Source organism: Anopheles coluzzii, chromosome 3, assembly GCF_943734685.1.
Source record: "Anopheles coluzzii chromosome 3, AcolN3, whole genome shotgun sequence".
Taxonomy (NCBI): Eukaryota; Metazoa; Arthropoda; class Insecta; order Diptera; family Culicidae; genus Anopheles; species Anopheles coluzzii.
The window spans coordinates 48087538-48112334 of record NC_064671.1 but is presented as its reverse complement, the minus strand read 5'-3'; the positions used below and the strand labels follow the sequence as shown (position 1 = coordinate 48112334).

The following is a 24797-nucleotide window of genomic DNA, read 5'->3' as shown; positions in this document are numbered from 1 at the left end:
TTCAAAACTCATGAGTCTTAAAAAAGATTCATGAATTTCAAAGGATTCATACACCTTGAAGGATTTACGAATCTCTATGGATTCATACACCTCTTAAAATTCATACATTCTCTTAAGAGGAGATGATCTTGATCTTCTCATTATTCTTCTTCCTGGCGTAACAACCTACGTAGTCATGTCAGCCTTTACAGGCTTTCGAGACTTCTTGGCAAGTACCAAGCAGCCTGATAGTTTGTTTTGCTATGGGAAGACGGTGCATGGCTTAAACCCACGACGGGCATGTTGTTAGGTGGGATAAATATTTTGACAATCATACATCTATAAAGATTCATGAATCCGTGCACTGAGAATACGAATTTTAATGAATATAATCTTTGAAGATTCATGAGTCTTTGGCGATTTCTCCATTCCAGATTCATTAATCCTTGGAGATTCATGAATCTTTGAAGAATGGATTGGACATTCGACTCACGCTTCGCTGAAGTTTCATATGAATGAATCTCAACGGAAGATTCATGACACCCATCATTAATGTGATGATCAAAAGTAGCAGAATAATGATGTCTTATCTTTTCGACATATGAAAAGATCCTTCGACATATGAAAAGAGGGTTGACCTGTATGAGACGATACGATAGTCATGAATACATCACTAACCATTAGATTATCGTAATGTTGCTAACGATAGGAGGAGTAAATCGTGCATTTTTTAAACACTTACTCAGTGCTTTGAACAACAGAGTATGCACGTATGTATTTGTAACTTTGTAGTTGTTAAATTCTATTCGAACGACTCACAATTCTTCAATTATGCATATAAATATTAAATCACCAGTATTTCATATAGCCACAGCAAACATGACCAGATACCACTAATGGCTTGATCTTCAGTAATAAATCACTTAACTTGATTTTATCGTGGTTGATCATTTCTCTCCACACACTCGATGGAACGATCCTGATGCGATACTGAAAAATGAAGGTGCGAACATCACGAGCTAAAAGCAATAGTAGAGACTCAGAAATACAAAGTAAGGGCTAATCGCTCCTGAATGATTTTGTTGATATCATTTCGGAGAATTCATAACGGGTATGTAACTTTTATCCGGTGTTGGTATACAGAATCTGTGTCCGTTTATTCTTTCATGTTACCCACAAGTCCGTAAATTCATTACATTTATTTCGGAACGAGAGTGAAAACAAACTTTTTTTGAAACTTAACTTGTCACTGTTACGTTGCACAAGTAAAGAAACGAATGATGTGTCAAAAGTATATTCACTTCAAATTTTATTTCGTATCAATTGTTATCAAGCACAATGTCTTTAGAAAGAAGTTCAAACAAAACACGAGATAATCAATCGTATGGAAATTTAAAGTGTATTTAAAAAAAGCTCTTTGTTTATATGTTTTCTTTGTTGTGATAGATAAAAATAGTAATAAGAATAATATATATGCAGGGTTGCGTACAGTACTTTCCTGCCTCCAAACCCATTAACAACATATAAAGTTGGGGAAGAAGTAAACGAGAACAACAACGCGGTGTTTATAATTGTTTCGAAAAATCATCCCCTCTCTCATCCTTGCTTTTTCTGTCTCTATTCAAGATGTTATATGCCTTTTGATTCATGCTTACTTTTTCCCTTATTTTGTTTTGAGATACATTCCCATTTTCGTGTCAAGTTGTTTCAAACATTTTCTGCTATAAGTTTACAGGTTCTACTGCCTCGTTTTCATTGTTTGCCTAATGGTACTTACACAGTCTGTAGGGAAAGGGTTTGAAGCTGTTGCACTGTTACACACACATTGACAACATACATCGATTACCATTACCCAGCAAACGTATAGGTTTCCACAAGCTTGAATGTGTGTCGATGCAGAGAGGAACTGTTGAACATTTTGCTACAATGCAAAGCATTACAATACCATCATTGGTGGTGGAATCTTAGCAAATTCATTGAAATATTAGAAGGGAAAAATTAAAATTATGTATTACATAGGTATAACGTAAGTGCTTAACTCTAATAAATGTTGTGGAAACGTGCCAGAAATATATCATTTCATCGATAAACGAAACAGTTGCTAAGGTCATCTCGTGATAGGGTGGACACATTGCAACGCTCAGTAAGTACTGGTTGTAATATGCTTGTCAGAAATTAAAGTAAGAAACACAAAGAGACATATATCAGCTGAGTTAGACAACATAACGAAACCAACGCAACTAGTGCAACTATATACGGGACAAGATCGTCCAACAAACCTGTATGATCGTTCAACTTGCATTACGAGGGAAATTGTACCACCGGATCGGTCTTTTTCTCTACGCTCTTCCCTGTTTCATTGGCACTAGCTATACGCCACGCACCGAAGAAGTCTTCTATCTCGTAGTCGACGCTTTTCCTTTTCCCGGTTATCTTTGTTGTGTTGATTATTTACGCAGCTTCTAAAACATGTATCTTGAGGACAAGCCCTAGCTGGCATTTTGTTTACATCATGTTGACACCTCTGTTTTTACTTCTCTGTTACTTTACTTCTGACAAATCTAATCCATAATATTGCATTTTGAATGACAGTTATTTTTTCGCTGTTTGTTAGTTCATTTTTTTATCTTAGTTGTGTTTCAATGTTGACGTGGGAAAGAAAAACTGTTGCAAAATGTTTTAAACAATAATTCTTTTTTTTTTTGGTATTTTTTTAATTTTATGATTTTTTTGCCTTATTTTTTTGAATGTTTTTTTTTATTACATGATAGTAGCATATCTCTTAAACAATTACAAATCGCAAGTATTTCGACTGGTTAGATCGTGATACCGATTCTGATGATGCTTTTCTTCATTGTTTCAATATTTTACTTCCCATTAGTATTCTACTGTACTGTACGTACGCACTAAAGTTTCTTCAACGTCCATTCATGTAAAGTGTTGCTGTGAAGAACCTAGCTGGTATTGTAATCTTCGAAAAGGGAAATGTTATCTTCTTGGACTTTATATGTATGATTGCGATAGCTTTGTTAAGAATGGGTGTGAAATGGTGGATTTTTCACTGAAGAAACCATTCAACAAGCATAATGGTTGTTAGTTGATGGTGATGCTCGCATATTGAGATGATCTAGAATGTATGCGTATTTTCTAATTAGCATTTCAAACTTGCGTTAAACTATGTATCATACTATTGTATCAAAACGAACGAATTTTGACCAGACCGATTTGGAATGCAACGATCTCTGCCACCAACCGAAGCTCAGTTGGTCAACTTCGTTCTTATCGTTTAAGAGCACTGCATGATGTGGTTGCCGCTCACATCCAGATCGATCGTTGCTTGTTACTATTGATGGTAATATTGTAACACTCACACACACAGCAATACCGATCTAAGACACGAATTTCATTTTAATACAACAGTACCCACGCACGCCTTTCCTTTGTGATACTATGATCCTTGATGACGGATAGTAAGACGGATCATGGTGAAATGGATTTCCGACCGTGTTTTCTACTCCTCAATGCTGTAGACCATGAAGAGATACTCATTCTTCTGCTGCTCGTCGATATGTGGTGGAGCTAGCGGCGACTTCGGGCTGAGCGGCTGAAAACCAACAAAAGAGAACGTTCGTACCAGGTTCGGGCGGTCGAGGCGGTCCTTGCGGATGCACAGTACGACGGCGTCGCATTCCAGCTTCTCTTCGGCGAATTCGAGCAGCGAAATGAACGAGTGTTTCGACGCCTCGTGCGACATTGCAGACGGCAGCGACACGTACAGAATGTTTTCGATTGGGTTAAACACCGTCTCCCAGCTGCTGCACTTTTGGGGTGTTACGAAGAGCTTCAGAGTAATCGGCGTTGGAGCGGATTGGCTCAGCACTTCTTGAATTACAGCTGCCTCCTGATGGTTCAAATAGTCGACGGTTGATTCGGGGAAATCCAGATCGTAGTACTCAGAGGAAGCGGTGGTCGTTGTCGAATCGAAAGAATCCTTGCGATTGTATTCTGCAAGCAACAATGGAACACAAGTTGTGTTAGCGCATTCTTAGTTGTGTCAAATTACTTGGACAGCAATGCGGCCTCTTCAGTCCTGCTGAAAATATATCGGGGAGAAAATAATCCTTACCCTTCAAGGGAGAGGCCCTATCGTGATCGGTCCTGATTGTTGGGACATCAGGACCACCACAGCGGTCCTACAGCCAACGAAACACAGTAAGAGTCGGAGCCCGCCGACGACGAGGAGGAGGAGGAAATCGTACGTTTACTGGTACGATTACTACTACTAAGACTTGGCTCACTGAAACAATATAGATAAAAAAATAAATGAATACATATAAACGTTAGTTTATTCAATGAACAAAGAATAATAAATCCATGACAGACAAAGACAACTTAGAATTCGTAAGTATCATTCTTCATTGTGCATAGCTAATGTACGATCGTTTATATATAAAAAAAAAACAAGATAATAAATTTGAGGTCGTGCACGTACTTCTACTAGTATTAGTGAATAATTCCGAATAATTTGCATTTTGTCACACCAAGCGAGAACCCCGCTTTATTGCAGTGGTAACCTCAGATACGGTAAATATTATACGATCAAGATCCGCTACACGCTGTTATGTAAACGAATGTGTGGTTGAAATTATACACACAATCTTGATAGCACAAATCTTTACATAACCCTGGTGATTACATGGAAAGTATTATGCAGTGCATCGTGAATCACACGTTCCCGTGGTGGTATTTAATCAATTCCAGCTATGTTTGTTTATTAATAGGTGATACTCTTTCCAAACTGGCAATCATTTTGTTTCATGTACGGCGATAGAAGTACGCTTACATTGTCATAGTTCTCGCCATCGTACGGCCAGAATGTGCCGTTTCAGATGTATCGGCAACCTCAGTAGCGGCGGCAACAAATGCAGAAGTTGGCACTTTCATGTTGAAAACGTTCAAACTTTACACAGCAAATTAAACAAAAACACACACACACACACGATCACGGTGGTTCGAAGCGTTTGTTGCGTTTGAAAGTTATTTTGTTTGCCGGTTGTGTCTTTCTTTTATTTTTTACAACAGATTTCAGCACTAAACTGTAAGTGGTAATAGCTCCGATGGTATAATGGTTGCAAATACGATGAAAATTTTTCACACAAAATTGTAAAAACACTTCAAGTTGCTTCAAAGGAAATCTTTCGAAATGACTTCACCGCGATATCTCATCGAATATAATAGCGCTCATTTTCTCGGACAGATGCCGACTGATTGTCTTTCCCGCGAGCCAAGGCGTTGAAAGGGATCGCATGATCGCACCCTCGGACAAACCTTCATCACCAACACATTGACGGTTGCAAAAAAGTGCTGTGTATATGCTTTTTTCCTGCCAAGACAGTAGTATCGAACGAAGGATGCCTTGCCATACACTGCGAGTGTGTTTACGCTAAACACAACTACATTGTCCGCTTCGCAAAGAGCTTCACATCACATTCGGATGGCAAATAATAAGTAAAAACAGAATAGTCAAACACAGCCAAACTCGCGCACACATACACCGAGGGCTACAACACAACTACACTACGATCTGCAAATGTTTTGGTTTTGATAGAATGTTTGTGTTTGTATGTAGAAGAGCAGGGTAACGCGGTGGTGTGACCGTGGATACATTTTGCAAGCAAGCAAAATCTCTCCTCCAAATCAAATTCTTACACAGGCTTGAAAATATATTGCAACCGTTTTAATTTTGCGAATAAATCACTGCTTCGTATGCTTACAAGAATACCATAAAGACTCCCTTCCGGTCTTTAAGGAATTTTAGAAAGAAATCTTACGAAACCTGTACTACTACCTAGCATGGTGAAAAGTGATACTGAATTATTTGGATTAATATTAAAATACAGTTGTTCGCGGAAAAGTAATACTAAAAGTAAATTACGCATTTAACAACGCGCACCTCGACATTGCATGCAAAACCCACCAGAACCACACATAAGAAAAGAAATGTGTCATTCTCGAGTATTTTTATCTCAATCTTTGGTAGTATGGATGGTAAAAATGCCCCCCCCCCCCTCTGTCTGGCTGACTGACTGTGCGAGTAAACGAGTGGCTCTACTACAAGTACTGCGCTGCTTCGCTGTCTTCTTCTCTCGGTGTCATTTAGCAAATTGCGCACTTGCCTGATTTCAGGTTCGGCCATTTCGTCCACGAGAGCGCGCGGCGTTCATTCCCCTGCCAAATATAAACAACAGAGCACGGGGCACGATCGACCTTTTCCTCTTCTGGTGGTGGTAATGGTGGAGTGTTGGTATGCATCTAACACAACACATCAACCAAACCAACAACAGCCAGTGCTGCACACCATTTAAAAACAAATCAATGTATCGTTAAAAGGCTAAGCTTTCCGAGGCTGATAGAGGTCAAAATTACACGCTAGGCAGGGTGGTCACATCAAAGATACAGATAGAAGAGCACACCGTATGATGGCGGCTATTGGCTTCAACGTTATTTGATAAATTTAGAAAAGCACTTATACTACCAACTAAGCGGAATTGCAGCTGTAGTAGAGCAGAAAACGATACTACCTTTTCAACGATTCAAGCCGGGCGTATGGCGAAATATGTTTTCCGTCTCGTTTTTCCAAGTTTACAACCGAGCGCATGAAAGAATTAAAATAAACCGGCAATATTCCGGCACCGAAAGAAAGAGAGCAGGGCGGGCTGTGGGGTATGCTGTTTTTGGCGGGGTCAACAGTATCTTCCCAGTGTGGATAACACGTGGGTGCGATTAAACGCACGCGGAAAGACACGCCCGGTTCTTACCTTGAACTTGTGCCAATTTACGTGCAAAATAAACACCGAAGCCATATAGTACAAGAAACGGGCCAGGTGTAAGTAATGCTCTTCAAATTTGCGTTGTTGATGCGGTACAAAACAACACGTGGTATTCTAAAATCTAAAAACATTCCATGGCACCCATCCTCTTCCATTCGATCCAAAGTACCAAAGGTTTGTTGTATTGCCATTTTCAAAATTGTTTCTTTTCATCTTTGAACGATCAAATTAAGTTTCCTTCTGTATTATGTTCCATATCATCATCACACATACCATTGTGCACGTGAGAAAGATAAGCCACTGTCGTTTGGTGTCTCCAACGTCATTACTTGGGGAAGTTTTACACTAACGCTGTGTTAACGGACCCACCATAGCGCGTCCGTGCGTATGTGTGAGCGCATTTAAAATTAAACATCTACTTTGTATGACGCAGTCGGGGTGGGGGGCTGTTGTGTGCGGCTTAAAATTCAACAGCCAAACCATTTTATTTTACTGCCAAAAATAGTTCCAAACGCTCTCGTTGCCGTGTTGCGGGTGGTTCTGTTTTGAAGGCCCGGGGTAAGGCAAAAAATACATTTTTAATGAATTATTTGCTTCCTGGCACAGCTTGTTTTGGTGGTTTTCTTTATATTGGCCTGCGATTTTGTGGGTATTCGGACACGGTAAGCCCTCGAAATTGGGCGTGCAATTAGTTTTCAAAATAAGAAAACCTAATCTGTCTGAAAAGAGAATGTTTACATACAATGTGAACCAACCTCCACACCGCATATGGACGATCTAATAAAGAATCAGAGGGCACGTCTATTGTGGTATAACAAACTTGCCAAAAACTGGTACGGTGAAAAGCGCGAACGTCCGCGAGACTTCAAGGTGAACCACATGGCAAAGCAGGAGGAACGCTCCATGTCAAAACATGCGATGGATGGATATGGTCCGATGGCGAGGAGAAGCTCGTCACAATCCTCCAAACGCACACCTTCTCGTTTGTGTGACGCAGTTGGAGCGATGACAAAGAGAAAAGTGGTTTGTTGTTTTGCTTCCTTCAAAAGTAATACATTTGTTATCAAAGTTTCGCCCCCGCCAGCGATACGCTGGCTAAGATAGCGCGCGCGTGCTGGAGTAGGTTGGTATGAACGATCGATGGTAACAAAACGCTCAAACTAATATAAGAGTGGCATATTAATGAAGAGTCGGCACAGTATTTGCCAGATAAGATAAAGAGTAGACAATACAGGAAATGGCATATAAATTACACGTGACTGCATGCACATACGGATTGGGCAAAAGGTTGCACCGCAATGGCGGAGCACAACCGTAATACTGTACATATTGCACATCAAATTTAAAGGATTGTCGCATGACAACTAAAAGAGACAGTCTAGCGATCGATAACGAGGACATTACTTATTATGTTAGCATGTTTCGTCATCGTGTTTTTACATCCACTCATCCCGTCGGTGTAGGGAAGTGATCGATCAATGTCTAATTGGATTAAACGAGATTCGATCGTCTGGAACGTTCAACAATCTGGCTAGAACTCATGGAAATTGGTTTTTACGGCTAGGGGGAAGAGGGCAGGGGAGCTTTTTTAAATACTGTTTGTGCCATCAATTGTCCGATCAATTGGACTAATTGTGAACAGACGGACAACATGTTGATGATGTGTCGTTCTGAGTGATCGTAATTGAGGGCAAATACTTCCAGTTTGAATCTTGCTTCTTGATCTCCGCTGATAGCTTCATTTACCCTACACAATGGAACAATTTTGTTGACGGATGTACCCAAACAAATTCACGCGATCACGAAACGAAACGCGTAATGCATCGAAAACGAGCCATGTCGCGTTAATATTACACTGCAACGCGGTTCCAAAAATAGAATACATGTAATCACGCTCAACTAGTATGGAATGGCGTCGTGCAGTACTATTGATGAACTTAGACAAGCTAAGGTCAACTACAGAGATGGTGACGTCTTAGGAAATGGTATTTTCTGGAAGCCAGTGCCAGTGGCTCCGATCACAGTGATCAACAGATGTCCATGCAATTCACTATAGAAAAAAAATTGCACTATCGTTTCTAATGCTTCTTTCCATACTGAAGCTTATCTCCATGGCAACGCATCGAATCATCTAGATGCGCATCCTTTGGAATACAGCTGAGAGAAATCATGCGCCCATCATTCGTCGAGAACAAAGGAGAGGAAAGGAAAGTGCTTACAATTCGCAGTGCACTAATACAGATGCCTCTGCACACTAACGGTGCATTATATTACGACCTAGGCCAACTTGCTGCTACATTTAAATTCCAACCCTTATCTACAATGCCTCAGTGTACACATTGCGCACAAGTTATATGACTGTAAAATTGAGATGTAAAATTTGGTGGCACTGCGAAAAACAAAACAAAACAAAATGCAACAGTAACATTACAAATTTTCCCTTCCCTTGGGTGCGCGTACGCAGACTCCGGTTGGTAACAAAAAAAAACTTTCGCGATGTAACCAACCAACACAATCGTACCAATTCACACGCACACACAATATATCGGGGGCGCATACGGAACAAACAAAATGGCGATATACTTCACGATGGCGATCCAATTTCCAGTTGCAATAAAACGGAATCCTCGCAGTTGAGCAATTTTATCAACCTTAAGGGATATTGGAAAAGCAGTATCTTTAGTTTTGCTTGAATTGCTTTCTTTGTTTAAGTTTAAAGGAGATTTCGGTAAGAAAAGGGAAAGCCAAAAAAAATCTTCCACCACCATTAACACTTGGTACCGTAACACGTAGTCCACTTTCATTTAGCATTAAGACAAGTATCAGACAATACGAAATGTTTTTACTTACCGCATGTTAAAACTTAACGACGGCATTTTACTGGAGAATGATGGTTGTTGATTTTCTTTACTTTTAATTCTGGAGCTGCTGTAGCCACGGGGATAAATCATCACTTGCTTGCACAACTTTGTGTTTAAGAATACGTGAACGTGCCAGCTGTCAAACGATTATCAACCTCCAAGAGTAACCCAAGGAGCAAAAAGTCACAAGTTCATCGTCAAATAAAGCCGACGAAAAAACATCGAATGAACTGCAGTCGGTAATCAATAATTTAAGGTTTCTAGGCGGTATGCTTTTTAATTGTACGCTCAAATCTGCTCAATAGGCTGGAAGTTCGATTTAAAAGCATTCTTTTGTATAAAAAAGTATTCAGAAAATTTAAAAAGTGTCTAGTTCCATAAAGGCCCTAATAGACGGAGGAAAATACTGTCACTCGGTTTTGGAATACAGTCTTTCCCCGAGTTACGCGACACTCGAGTTACGCGAATTCGAGTTACGCGAATTTTTATTTTTGACAGTTCAGATGTCAAATCAGTACAATTTTCTCCATCAATTGTCAAATGAAAAATAATTACCGATAAATAATCAAATTTTCTACACCAATTGCATCAAATAAGTATTAAATTACATAAATGAACTAAATTCAATCAAAAATTATGATAAATAAAGTATATTTTTGCTGTAACATGTGATATTCGACTTACGCGAAAATCCGAGTTACGCGAATGTCTCCGGAACGCATTATTCGCGTAACTCGGGGAAAGACTGTATATCCTTCAGACAGGGTTTGACAGATAGATGCCAGTCAGATAGTCGGAATTCGGCGTGCTCATTTCCGATTTGCTCCTGAGTAGATTTTGTCTATCCATGTCGATAGAGCGAATTGAATTTTCTTGATGATGAATAAAAACATCAAAAATGGGAAACAACGAATGATTTTATCGGATAAAGCCAATATAATCAATAAATTAATAAATAAATGTGAAAGGTGACAGAACAATTACCTTGCCTTATTACACGTACGAGAGGCATTTTTGTGCCAAAGTTTAAATTTGACAGATAAATGTCAATCGAGAAATGAATGTATTTTCCTCCGTGTAAGAAGGCCTTAAAAAATCTTTTACCAAAAAATTGAATCTTTTTGTTAACAAAGTTATTAATTTTAGGTTCCAATGCGTAACCAATAAAGTTCGTGTTCGGTTCAAACCTGTAGAGTTCATGACAAGTGTATACATTTTTCGAAAACTCCATAATTTTGAGTTTGTTACTCGAACAAATGTTAGAGCACCTATTGAGCAGAGACTTGTTTATTTGTCTTGTTCGATGGCTAACAGAGCACAGCCTAAACTTTCATTCAAAACTGTGCCCTATCTCAAACGAGTATGCTGCTTTCGTTACTAGGGTATCTAGCCCCATTTAACATTTTCTGCGGAATGCGATGATATTTTGACAGCTATTTTATTTACATTTTATGCTCCTTCTGAGGTACGTATTTCTTGTAAAAATTTAGTTTCTTTTGGTACGATTTTAAGTTTATGTGCTTCTGTGCGCTTTGGAGTTTGAAGTTGTAGCACTACTCTAACTAGCAAGTTGATTGTAATAAGGTAAGTTTTACTTTTTGCTACCGCCAGGCTTTCTTATTTGGTGATAAGAGCCGAAGTCCAAAGTCCAATTCGAACACGGGTAACCCTTGATCAAAACGATACAACTTCTTTACCTACCGTAAACCAATTTGTTCCATTTCAGCGCTTTCCAAGATGCTGCGTGTTTTGCAACGTTCCTCCCGTATGGTGGCTCCAGCAGCCCGTAATTTCAGCAGTGAAGCTGGCAACAATAAGTTGGTAATAACAGAAGTTGACGATAAAACGGGGTATGCCACTGTTACATTAAATAGGCCACCGGTAAATAGCTTAAGTCTGGAATTGCTACGAGCCATCTCGCAAACACTGGACGATCTACAAAATAACAAATCCCGTGGCATGATACTAACTTCGGTAAGAAATAGTCTAATTCCGTTCGCATACGCTATGATCATGCTGTTCATGAGATTTTATGTTGATCTTTTTGTTTCTTTTACAGTCGTCCAACACCGTGTTCAGCGCTGGTTTGGACATCATGGAGATGTACAAACCGAACCAGGAACGATTGAGAGACTTTTGGTCCACCCTTCAAGATGTGTGGTTCAAGCTGTACGGATCACCATTTCCAACTGCAGCTGCTATTAATGTGCGTGTGATAAGATTCCGGACGCGAAAAAGTGAATTACACAGCCATACAACTTTCTTTTGATTATTTACAGGGTCATGCACCGGCCGGAGGGTGTCTGCTATCACTTTGCTGTGAGTATCGCGTGATGTGTCCTAACTATACGATCGGGTTGAACGAAACGCAGTTGGGTATTGTGGCACCGACCTGGTTCCAAGCATCGCTTCGCAACACCATCTCCCGACGAGAGTCCGAATTAGCGCTGACGTTAGGCAAGATGTACACCACGGACGAAGCACTGAAAGTGGGGATGATCGACGAGATTGCAGAGAACAAAGAGAAAGCGTTGGAACAGGCCGTCGCCTTTCTGAATCGCTTCCGCAAGATTTCTCCCATGGCACGTGCAATGACGAAGCAAGCGCTGCGCAGCAAAGACATCGTCGAGCTGGAAGACAACCGCTCCCAGGATATCGATCTCTTTGTCTATGCCGTTAATCAGCCTGCCGTACAAAAAGGGCTGGAAGTTTACCTCGAAAGTCTGAAGAAGAAAGCGCAAAAATGAGACAACATACGGATGGGAAGGGTCGTGCAGCCGAGCAGAGTAGCAACATCCACTTAGCATTTTTCTTGTAACTCTTTTTTTCTTATCTTGAAAGTGGATGAAATATACATTTTTTATAAACTATAATGTGAAAAATGTGTTTTTTTTTATTTTGATTGACTATTCAAACAAATGACTATGTTAAGGGATCTGCAAAAGATAGTTCAATCTTAATGAAGCACACAAAAAGGGTCTAAAATAGGTAAATTCTTCAATATGCAATGTTTACTTTAAGTTATGTTATGCTTCAGTCAATTACAGTACGTATAAACAGCGCACTAGAGAGAAACGCACTACACCTACAGCATAAGTTTTGATCAAAACAAAAAATCTGTTGTTACAAAAAATACTAGATGTAGAACAATAGATGCTTGTAGTGTATTGCAGATAATTCAAATTTCTGTTCATATCAACATCCAGAGTCCTACCATAACGGTCCTGAATCTAATACTGAACCTATCCCGGTCCTGGAATCGATATTGAATCCATACCGATTCAGGAACCAATACTGGTTATACCGTTCCAAGAACTGATCATGAACCTATACCTACCCTGGAACCTATCATGAACCCATGCCGGTTTTGGAATCCATCATAAACCCATACCTAGAACCTATCATAAACCCATGCCGGCCATGGAATCTATGATGAACCCATACTGGTTCTAGAATCCATCATAAACCCATACCGATCCTAAAACCGCACATGAAGCCATCACAGTCTTAGAACCTATCATGAACCTATATCGGTCCTGGAATCTATCATGAACCCATACCGGTCCTGGAACCTATCATGAACCCCATACCGGGCCTGGACCCATTCAGGAGGCCATACCGGTCCTGGTATCGAACATGAACTCGCACCGGTTCTAGAAACTATCATAAACCCATTACAGCCCTGTTGGGATGGATTACTCGATAATCGTAAAAGAACGGTTCTGAAAGTATATTTCAATTATATTATTATATATTCCACAATCACATTTTCACCTTTACTCACTTTTCTCGTCCCTTTGATAATCTGACTTACACTTATTAAATCTGTTGGCTTCGTCACTGGTCCTTTCTCCTCGCAGGTTGGATTGCTTCTCTCCTGAAAACATTCTACTCCGTTTCGTTGCGTTTCTCTTGGCGTGCGCCCTGTGTGACTTTCGCCTCATCAGGGGTGCTCAAACGCCAAAGGTGTCGAACGGTTTCTTCATAACAGGCCCTGTAACCTGTGTTGAACCCATACCGGCCCTGGAACCTATCATGAACCTATACTGGCTCTGTAACCGACCATGAACCCATACTGATCCAGAAATAGCTCACTATTACATTTATTTCTCAATCAGTACCTGAAACTGTTCCGGATTCGGATTCGGAACGATACCTGGTCCGGGTCTGAAACAGATACAGTTCCAGTTCCCGTCGACAAACCATACCCGGTAGTAAATGGGCAGAGTATGAAAAGTGAAGAAATAGCATAAGAATTCGGCGTAGGAATTAGCATAGGAATTAGCGTATGAAATAGCGTTGAAAATATAGTAGAATGTGTGTAGTGATTAATTAATTAATAATAGATAAAAATAATTATTAAAAAAAAACAAAAAGATTACCTGAGAAGATAAAACGCAATCGTTTGCATTGAAACGTAGTGTCGATCAACTATGTCAACGGGTTTAAGCACCGCAAGCGAATGCGTTGCCATGGAAATCTTACTGCCACCGGATGGAGTGTTTGTTGTATAAACAACACAGCACATCAGTGCAGTGAAACGTTGTGAGCGCTGGCGATAGCAAGTATTGGTCAAAAGTTCGTTCATATTTGCATTAAAAATGGGTGAAACTACTTTATCGACAGATACATCCTTCAACAAGGAACTAGAACCAGGCGTAATTAGCAATGAAATGTTAACGAAAGCTATTTTAGAGCAAGGCCATAAAGGGGAAGCCGGTCGGCTAGCGCAGTTGAATCAGCTGCACTTGGAAACAGTTACCGTGATTCGTTTGGAGTTCCAAAGTAAGTGTATAAGTGTGTGTGTGTTTTTCAATTTGGCATGAAATGCATAATTCTCAGTTGATAATATTTATTTGCTTCATAGATATACTTAAAATTGATCATTTATGGGTTATGAAAAATTTGGAAGTACTTTCGCTATCGTTTAACAAAATTGACAAGATCGAAAATCTTTCACGCTTGCCAAAGCTGAAGGAACTGAATCTGTCCTTTAACTTTATTGAAAAAATGGAAAATCTGGAAAAGTTGGAAAATTTACGCATACTGTCTCTGTATGGCAATCGTATCACACGCGTGGAAAACGTCGATAAGCTGGAGCGCTTGGTAATACTGAGCGTGGGACGAAACAATATCAATACCCTTGACGGGTTGGAACGGCTAAGGTTTTTAAAAGATCTACGATCGCTTAATCTTGCCGAAAACCCAATTGCTCAGGACCAGGATAAGCCTTTACGATTGTACCTAGCGACGTTGCTGCCTCACTTGAAATACTATGAGTACGTTTTGATTCGTCCCGCGGAACGTGATGCGGGAAAAGATAAATTTCAGTAAGTAAAATAGTTTAATATTGAATCGGGATTTGTTTCCAATCGGCTATGAAAAGAAGATGCTAACCTGGTAACCGGGATGTATTTTAAAAGACGAGAGCTGATCGATATTCTGGAGCATGAACGAATCGAAATCATCGAGCGCACCAAAGCGGCTAAAGAACGAGACGACGAAATACGGCTATCCAAAAGTTTTGTAGAACATTTGAATGGTCATCAGCTGTTTGAGTCCCTGTTTCAAGGAGATCCTGAAGGAGCCGCCCTATTGAGCATTGGGGCAGAAGCAGTAGATCTCAAAAATGAGTGAGTATTTTAATGATTTTATTCCCCTAAGCATATGCTTATGCGAATGAAAACTGTTGCAGCTATCGAAATGAAGCGTACTCGTTTACCCAAAACATTTACAAGATGGGTTTAGAGCAGCAGGAAAAGCGTCAAGCAGAAATCGAGCTCTACAGTCGATGCATCCGTGATGAGCGTAAAAAAGCGCAGTTGCAAGGTCAAACGTAAGATATTTGAATTATTACCAAGAGAGAATTTAGGCATATATGGGCTGTTGTTGTCTTTGTTGCAGCATTATCAAGAATTTTCTAGAATCATACAAAAGTTTGTACAAACTAGCAAAGGATATCGTTGGCGCATTGAAAGGGCGAGATTTGAACAGCAAAGCGTATAATGCTGAAACGGAGAAGCTGCTCGATGAGCTGAACCTGTGCAAAAGCGGTTTCAATTCGCTGTTCGAAGACACCTGGCACACTCTGATGGGATTTGAAATGCAGCTATTTGAACGGACGGAGGTTCTTCAGCCGGAAGCTCTGTCGCCAGAGAGGTGGTAGTTAATTGGCATATGTGTTTCGTTTGCTTGCAGGAAGGAAATTCAACATTTGAAAATACTATCAAAGAAATGACGAATGAGTTCATCGAGATGGCCCAGGGTCAGTTTGTGCTGTTGCGCGAGGCTGAGATAAATTTTAGCGATGCTTTGGTCGATACGGTTCAGCAGTTTGTAACGTTTAAGGCGGCTTCTGGGCAAGCGGATCAGTTGCCCGACGCGCTGAAGGAGGTTTGAGCTAGCCAGTTAATGTCAGTTTCAAACATATTGTACTAAATCGGTAATGTTTTTTTCCCCTCTAGTCCTTAGACGACAAGGACGTTATCAGCAACATGGCAGCGGGTATGCGCGACCAGCATATGCAGCAAATCGATGCACGGGAAGATAAACTTATTACTCGCAGTCGTAACTGGGTCAAAGAGCTATGCGATGATCTTCAAAAGTAAGGAACAAATGTTGCACACCTGCTGGAAAAGATGGTTAATACAATTGTGCTGTATTGTATTGTGCTTATTTTTAGCTCCGAAATCAAACGTAACAGAGCTAAAGTGCTGGAAATTACATACTTCTTGGATCAACATCGTCAGTCTTTCATGAGTGCTTTAGATGAGGTGGCAAACAAATTGGAAGTGTAGTGTTGATGAAAGTTCAAATGTAAGCTACTAGTATTGAGGTGTTTTGCATATATTTTGATTAATAATCACGAAAGAGTTGGTTTGATTGTTCATTTAATAAAGATGTATTTCATACTTTGCTTATTCTTTGATACTTTTAAAGGTCTGCTTCTCACATTTACTTAATTATATTAATTGTCTTCTTTGCCATTTATCTACATTTTTTATTATTCCGATGTTACCAGTGATTTTTCTGTTTTTATTATGTTACAATTAAAAAAAAAAATATTTTAGAATTTACATGTTTATCAATTTTATAAAATCTCTAATTTACAATAACAATACATAAATTTACAATAACGTTTGCATGATAAAAGGACTTTTTTCAGGTGGCTGTAGAAAAAATATTATTCGAAATAACTTATTTCCATGAACTTCCTTTGACATTTATGTCTGCCTGTCTTCAGTTATCCGGAATTTTCACCATGGCGGACAAAGGCATGCGTGTAGGCATGTTTCATGATCTACACTCGATTTTTATCAATTTCTCCCCAGTTTTCGCTACAAAACTGTTGGAGCAGAGCTTTCGATCGAGATTCGAGAAATCGATGGGATGCATCTGGGGGATGTTGGACTGGTGGGCTTTGTTGTTATATCGATGTTCTGCCGAAATTTACCTGAAATGATCGCATCGAGTTTTGGCGTCATAGTTTGCCGCTGCGAAGCCAAAGTACGCGATTTAAACTTCCGAGCTAAGCGAGTTATACTCAGAGCTGGTTTGAAATGTATGAATGCAATTTATTTTTACTAACAAGTTTTAATCTAGATCGTACAAAACTGGCGTTTAGTAATGATGATGGCTCAGATGGCTCGGTCCATGGACGATGCTGGAGGTTGAGTGCGCGATCGGAGCAGCGTGGTGCGCGATCGGGGCAGCGTAGTGCGCGATCGGAGCAGCGTGGTGCGCGATCGGTGCGGAGTAGTGCGCGATCGGGGCAGCATGGTGGTGCTGGACAGTGGCGTGAGCTACTGGAGCATGGGCATAGCTGGACACATGCACGGGCTGGGCAATCACCTTGTGCACGGGTTGAGCGATCTTCACAGCCGATGGCTCACGGCGCACGACGGCGTTGAATCCGGTGTGATGATCAGCATGGTAGTCGACGATGCGCTGGTGACCGTCGGAGTCCAACAGCGAGTACTGTCCGTGGACTTCGTCTCCGTGGCGAGTTTCGTGCTGGCTCTTGATGTCTCCGGTGTGCTCGTCATGGACGGAGTACGAGAACTCGTAGTTGGCCGGAGCGTGGTGCTCTACCGACTTGATGATCGTGGGCTGAGCAATGGTCTTGACGATAGCTGGGGCCGAGTGCTGGTAGATAGCCGGGGCCGAGTGCTGGTAGATAGCCGGGGCGGCGTGGACCGATCCGACATGATGGATAGCGGGAGCAGCATGGTGCTGGATGGTGGAGTGAGACGTAGCGATCGATCCATGGTGAGCCACAGGAAGCAGACCAGCGCTGGCGGCAGCTACCAGAGTAGCGAGCAGAACGAACTGGAAGAAGGAAAGGAAAACGTGTTATCCTTTAATAAAGCTCTAGTTGTGTGTTTCATATTTTTGTAAATACTGTAGTGGTTCTTACTTTGAACGCCATTATTGGAGCAGGATTGTTTACTGGTTGAGATTTAGTGTGACTGTGCTGTGTGATATCGTAACCAACGCCTTTTATACTCAGTGAAAATAGGAGACTCCAACGCTTGATACAGTTGAAATCGCGTCTTCTGTATACGTCCTTGAGAAAAGGCTATCGCGAAACTGCACGAAACTGCACTACTTTTACTTGCCAAAACTGATCTACATCAAGCATACGAAGAAGCAAAAGATAAACAAGTACATAGTCAACAAGTGCAACATATTGGTCACCGAAAATATAATGAAAGTAAAAGAACCAGTCTGGAATGGACACACCTCCATCGGTTACTGTGAGGTGGATATTTAATTTTTTCAGGATGGACGGCCATATCATAGTTGCTACTGATCATTTGAAATAGTAAAAAATGTAAAAATTGGAAATTATATGTTTAAATGCTTAATCCTGCACCTTCGTTATATTTACAATTATTTGCCATTTTACGCAGGGCATTAAAACAGTCGTGGGTGTGAATTGTTCTTTTGCTGCATGCCTGCATGTCATTGGTAACTCATTTGTGTATTCTTCATCTTCCAGATGATCCATACCTTATTTATAAAGTTAAAGCCAGGAGTGAGCAACGTTTTCGAGTTGCGGGCCATAATAATTCTCGACAAGAAATAATGAGAAACTTTGATCATTTGATTTATTATTATATACGCTAATGCTCATAACTACATGTACTTACGCTCTTTTTGCTAGCAGTTATAGCACGGATGTTTTCTATGTTCAAATGTTTAAACTTCTTCTACAATATGTTTGTTTGTCAGTTTTAGATTTGTAATTCCTTCATTCGATATTGTCCTGCGGGCCTCAGGATGTAGATTGAAAGTCAATATTAAGTCAATGAATAAAAATTTATTTATTTCGTTTATGATTTATTGATCGAACGACTCAATAACATGCCCGTCATGGGTTCAAGCCCAGAATGGACCGTCTCCCCGTAGCAAGGATTGACTATCCGGATGCGTGATAATGAATAAAGTCTCGAAAGCCTGTATAGGCCGGCATATCCGCGTAGGACGTTACGCCAAATAGAAGAAGACATATTTAGCAATAACTAATCCTCAATTTTAATGATATTGGCTCATTTTGGAATAAAAAAGTCTAGGAAGAAATGTCTAGCAGATGAACAACATACTCTTATCTGACTCAACCCGATGAAAGATCGTTTAATATTGTTATTATGCAGCAATGCAAACCTTGATTCGTAATTGAGCACAGAAATCACGTGTAAAAAATAATGGAATATGTTAATTTTGATGTTATATTAAATCAAATATAAAATAGAATCGACCTCTTTTCTAAGAAAAAGTTCCTATAATAATGATAACTAGTGAACTGCATGTATCTTCCCATATACGAGGGTTTTTCTTTCTTTCTCTTTTTCCAATGTAAATATGAATTTTGACTTAACAACATGCCCGTCATGGGTTCAAACTAGTGTTGGGTCAAGATCCATGAATCTGAATGAATCTTTGAAACGATTCAATGAATCTGAATTTCGATTGCAAAGATTCGTGAATCTCATTATATCATAGGGAGACGGTCCATGTGAGGCTTGAACCTCAGACGTGCATGTTGGTTTCATTGAAGGTTCATTCTTCATGATAGCATAGTCAGTGTAAAATTGTACGACGCTATTAGCTCATTTGGAATCCCGGCCAAACTGATAAGGCTAGTTAGAGTGACTATGACCAACGTCACTTGCCAGGTGAAGTTGCCACGGCCCGCTGGGCCACATGTGGCCCGCGAATAACTTCTCAGTTATTTGAATGAAGCACAAATAGATTATAAATTATAAGAAAAGAAAAACGGGTGTATTAAACATTCAGATTTAATAGTTCGATTATTCAAGAGTGAAGTAAATTACGCATAGTTACTTGTTTGGGAAGGTATCCGCCAATACTGTTGGCATATAGCAAGTGTTTTAGTAGTTGTTTCCAATATTTTAACTCATTTTCTGACATTGAGGCTTTCTGGAAAGTTCGAAAATCATGTATTGGAATACCACTTCCTTCACTGATGAGGGTACTCTTTAGATATGCTGCTGCAACAATCAGGTCGATATATTTACACGATACGGTCGATATACTGCATGAAAAACCAAGCAGTCAAAAAAGGTATGAACTGTTTGAGGTCGACTGTATGCCGGTAGTGTCTTTTTCTCAACAAAATGGCTACATATCTAGAAAATATTTGCCGATGTATGGATACAGGGTTTTCGAGGATTATATAGACATGTTCAGCGAGTTGTAGATTCGTTCAGGCATATAATAGACTCTTTCAGCGAGATATAGAATTGTTCGGAAGTAGGTGTAGACATGTTCGGTTATACTGTAGAGCTGTCACTTTCGTACCCCTTGGACTGCAAGTTGCATCATTCTCATCAGAAGGTAAACAAACGGTTTTCGAAAAAATATACTTTTTTCAACTAATTTATGTATTAAACAGCTTGGAGAATGATTATTAGCTACTTTTAGGACTTTTAAGAATGAAAAATTGAACCCTGCGGCACAGTGTGTAAACAAAACAAATGACAGCTCTACAGAATCGCTGAACATGTCTACACCTACATCTGAACAATTCTATATCTCGCTGAAAGAGTCTATTATATGCCTGAACGAATCTACAACTCGCTGAACATGTCTATATAATCCTCGAAAACCCTGTATGTATGTATAAAAGTTGACAGAGTATTGCTACTGGGGGTCCCTGAAGGATGGACATTGGGGCCCCGAGACTGGCGAACCATTTGTACCCCCCTTCTCCCCCGTTATCAATTATAGTAGACTATAACATCTCCCAACATTAAGCTTAATGCCAATTCAACAATCTCCCCCCCCCCCCCCCCTCCCGCTTAATAACTACAACGGCCTCATCTCGTCGGATCACCTAGGGTCCCCGATACCCTAAATCTGCCACTGCAGATATCTGGAGCAATTGAATATGAATAATTAAATTTCCGAGTAGGCACGACCGCCACTGAAGTACAGTATGAGTAAATTCATGAATTCATGAACTGTTTATTGGAAAAAATGTAGATAAGCTTCTAGGTTCAAGAATAAGTCCTTAATGATTTTTGCCGATTGAAAGCACCCCCACCCCACCGCCAACAGCGGCCCGCGAGAATATTTTGAACCGTAATCCGGTCCGTGACCCAAAACGAGTTTGACATCACTGAACTATACCTTTTCTATAAATATAATCGTTTCTTCAATTCATTCAGATTAATAAACAAAAATTCACACTGTTTTTTTTTTTAAATTTTCACTGTTTGTACATGTTTCACGTCTAGGTATTAAATTAAATTTGAACGAATCTAAAATGCTATTAGAGTGTTAAATCCATTGGAATCCGTAGCTCCTGAGCCAGTATCATTAATTACCTTTAATGTATTATATGCAATATAAAAGAAAACAAACAACTGTACTATTTCTTTTTAACTCTGTAACAAATGACATTGCTAAAACGCCGTTGATTGAACAAACTGACAAATAATCAAAGTGTTTGAAACAAATATAAAGTTGCGTGGAATGTCTTGAACTAGTGGACATCTAAATAAATAATTCCCAGCTATAATTTTTAATCGCTTTTTATTTATGCTTTTATAAACTATCTGTTTTGTAACTGAAGTCCTTATTACACCACTAGAATGATTCTTAGTAATGATGATGGCTCAGATGGCTCGGTCCATGGACGATGCTGGAGGTTGAGTGCGCGATCGGAGCAGCGTGGTGCGCGATCGGGGCAGCGTAGTGCGCGATCGGAGCAGCGTGGTGCGCGATCGGTGCGGAGTAGTGCGCGATCGGGGCAGCATGGTGGTGCTGGACAGTGGCGTGAGCTACTGGAGCATGGGCATAGCTGGACACATGCACGGGCTGCGCAATCACCTTGTGCACGGGCTGAGCGATCTTCACAGCCGATGGCTCACGGCGCACGACGGCGTTGAATCCGGTGTGATGATCAGCATGGTAGTCGACGATGCGCTGGTGACCGTCGGAGTCCAACAGCGAGTACTGTCCGTGGACTTCGTCTCCGTGGCGAGTTTCGTTCTGGCTCTTGATGTCTCCGGTGTGCTCGTCATGGACGGAGTACGAGAACTCGTAGTTGGCCGGAGCGTGGTGCTCTACCGACTTGATGATCGTGGGCTGAGCAATGGTCTTGACGATAGCCGGGGCCGAGTGCTGGTAGATAGCCGGGGCCGAGTGCTGGTAGATAGCTGGGGCAGCGTGGACCGATCCGACATGTTGGATAGTGGGAGCAGCATGGTGCTGGATGGTGGAGTGCGACGTAGCGATCGATCCATGGTGAGCCACAGGAAGCAGACCAGCGCTGGCGGCAGCTACCAGAGTAGCGAGCAGAACGAACTGCAAGATGGAAAGGAATAAGGGTTATTTTTTCGTATAGCTCTAGTTGTGTGTTTCATATTTTTGTAAATACTGTAGTGGTTCTTACTTTGAACGCCATTATTGGAGCAGGATTGTTTACTGGTTGAGATTTAGTGTGACTGTGCTGTGTGATATCGTAACCAACGCCTTTTATACTCAGTGAAAATAGGAGACTCCAACGCTTGATACAGTTGAAATCGCGACTTCTGTATACGTCCTTGAGAAAAGGCTATCGCGAAACTGCACGAAACTGCACTACTTTTACTTACCAAGACTGATCTACAACACGTATACGAAGGAACAAAAGATAAACAAGTACATAGTCAACAAGTGCAACATATTGGTCACCGAAAATATGATGAAAGTAAAAGAACCAGTCTGGAATGGACACACCTCCATCGGTTACTGTGAGGTGGATATTTAATTTTTTCAGGATGGACGTCCATATCATATTTGCTAGTGATCTTTGAAATAGTAAAAAGTGATAATGTGGTAATTTTATCACGGTTTCGCTTCTAAATCATGGGACCCTTCTTCTTCTTCTATTTGGCATTACGTTCAACGCGGACATGTCGGCTTATACATGCTTTCGAGACTTTATTCATTACCGTTCAGCCGGATAGTTAATCCTTGCTACGGGGGGACGGTCCATTCTAGGCTTGAACCCATGAACCAGGCATGTTATTGAGTCGTTCGAGTTTAGATATTAGAATGTTGCAAGCGTGGCCATGGGCAGGATATCATTCAAAGAAGTATAATCACGGACTTTTGTTATGACCAGGTTACATTGGAAGTTTCATCAATAAAACGTAGGGGATGTCAGGGTTGGTTTGACACTGTGGGTAAGATCGACACCTCGCCGTTTTAGTATTTATAGAGCCTTTTGAAAATAAAAATTTGTACACCATATTTAAATAAAATGTTTCGAATATTTGAGTCACACTTTACTGTTCATAAACCTGTCAATCGTCAAAATTAACAATAAAACAAAAACATGGTGCTTGTGATTGACAGCAGATGTAATTTTTTATTTCTGGGACTTAAGGAATTGTGGCGTTTATTCAACAAAATTACAGTTTTTATGTTAATAGTATTGTTTTATAAACACGTATTGATTAGTTATGTATCAAAATGCTTAATATTTATATTAAACTATGTAGTATAAGACGTCACCAAAACTAGTGTGGCCAATGGGGGTACAGTCGACCACCCTTTTTAGTAGTTGAATGCTTATTTGTAGTAGGTCAACATTATATTTATATCTTAATTTGATAATACTAATATTTTCTCAGATGTCCTGTAACTTTTTACACTCCTGTTTTTTTTACTGTAACTGGGTAAACACTAGCTTAACTTAAAAAAATACATATTGAGGATTTTTTTTAAATAGGGACATGGAATTAAGTTGTAGATATAGCCGAACTTTGTAAATATAGACGATGCCATGATTTTCTATTCAAGTCACACATTCAATTCATTGTTGAGTAGTTTCGAGCTGTCTATGTCGTTCACAAAAAAAATATGTTTTTCTTTAAATGGGAGGAAGAAAAATCCTTTTTGGTAATGATATTATTTTATATTAGAAATTTTTTAATGCTAGTGTCAAAGATCTGGATAAACTACACATGTGCAAATCTTTACAATCATCTTGCGTTGGGTGATTGGGCATACACACATATTTTGGAATTCTAAAAAGATATTTTTCTTGTCGATTTCTGGATTCTTGTTTTATTAATACTTGTGGTAGTTAAAATTATTTACATATTCATTTACATAACTGCTGTCTGAATTGAATTCTTAACAACATACGTACTAACTAAACTTATTGAATATTCGCTCGGAGGATGGATCGGGAGGATGGTAAGGAGAAGTGATAGTCAAACAGATGTGCGCTAGTGATGGAGCCGTTGATTCGTCGCCGGCCCCGGAACGGTGGGCCTGAAGCTGGCTCCAAAGCCATTGGAATGGAGCCGTGAGTGCAAAGCCGTTAATACGGAGCCGGCTCCGGAGCTGTTGGTGCGGAGCCGGCTCCGGAGCCGTCGGAGCGGAGCCGGCTCCGGAGCCGTCGGAGCGGAGCCGGCTCCGGAGCCGTGGGTGCCGAGCCGGCTCCGGAGCCGTCAGCGAAATTGTCTGGAGCCGGTCGGAGCCGGCTCTGGCTTCGGAGCCGTTTTGCCCATCACTAATGTGCGCAGGAATTAAACAATCTCACAGCACGTAATAAAGGATCATTTAAACCAACTGAAGTGCGACGATTTGGAACCAATAGAGGATC

General features: G+C 40.4%; 4 protein-coding genes across 6 annotated transcripts; 2 read left to right on the top strand and 2 right to left on the bottom strand.

Moving 5' to 3' along the window:
• Positions 1 to 1355: 1355 nt before the first annotated feature.
• LOC120954782 (ornithine decarboxylase antizyme) lies at positions 1356 to 5268 on the bottom strand. Its single transcript, XM_040375019.2, is given in 4 exon segments — positions 1356 to 3984; positions 4106 to 4154; positions 4156 to 4276; positions 4823 to 5268. Coding segments are annotated over 4 exon segments (765 nt in total). The 5' UTR covers positions 4924 to 5268; the 3' UTR covers positions 1356 to 3490.
• A 5826-nt stretch (positions 5269 to 11094) lies between these two features.
• On the top strand, positions 11095 to 12543 carry LOC120958428 (enoyl-CoA delta isomerase 1, mitochondrial-like). The gene is made up of 4 exons (XM_040381247.2): positions 11095 to 11254; positions 11397 to 11644; positions 11730 to 11876; positions 11950 to 12543. Exons 2-4 carry the CDS (start codon positions 11408 to 11410, stop codon positions 12415 to 12417), a joined length of 852 nt encoding a protein of 283 aa, XP_040237181.1. The 5' UTR covers positions 11095 to 11254; positions 11397 to 11407; the 3' UTR covers positions 12418 to 12543.
• Positions 12544 to 14208: 1665 nt separating this feature from the next.
• Positions 14209 to 16581, top strand: LOC120959751 (dynein regulatory complex subunit 3). The gene is made up of 8 exons (XM_040383383.2): positions 14209 to 14455; positions 14538 to 15000; positions 15094 to 15303; positions 15366 to 15506; positions 15575 to 15797; positions 15869 to 16063; positions 16135 to 16274; positions 16353 to 16581. Exons 1-8 carry the CDS (start codon positions 14272 to 14274, stop codon positions 16465 to 16467), a joined length of 1671 nt encoding a protein of 556 aa, XP_040239317.2. The 5' UTR covers positions 14209 to 14271; the 3' UTR covers positions 16468 to 16581.
• A 642-nt stretch (positions 16582 to 17223) lies between these two features.
• On the bottom strand, positions 17224 to 22738 carry LOC120959152 (cuticle protein 8-like). 3 transcript variants are annotated; one of them, XM_049610495.1, is made up of 3 exons: positions 22593 to 22738; positions 22028 to 22504; positions 17224 to 17521 (listed from the first exon to the last, which is right to left on the bottom strand). In XM_049610495.1, the coding sequence occupies exons 1-3, from the start codon at positions 22602 to 22604 to the stop codon at positions 17291 to 17293; spliced, it is 720 nt and encodes a 239-aa protein (XP_049466452.1). In that variant the 5' UTR covers positions 22605 to 22738; the 3' UTR covers positions 17224 to 17290. The 3 variants fall into 3 exon arrangements, with proteins under 3 accessions (XP_049466452.1, XP_040238272.2, XP_040238271.2); XM_040382338.2 differs by lacking the exons at positions 22028 to 22504; positions 22593 to 22738 and adding an exon at positions 18087 to 18148 and having other exon boundaries at positions 17224 to 17998; XM_040382337.2 differs by lacking the exon at positions 17224 to 17521 and having other exon boundaries at positions 21714 to 22504; positions 22593 to 22737.
• Positions 22739 to 24797: the final 2059 nt, after the last annotated feature.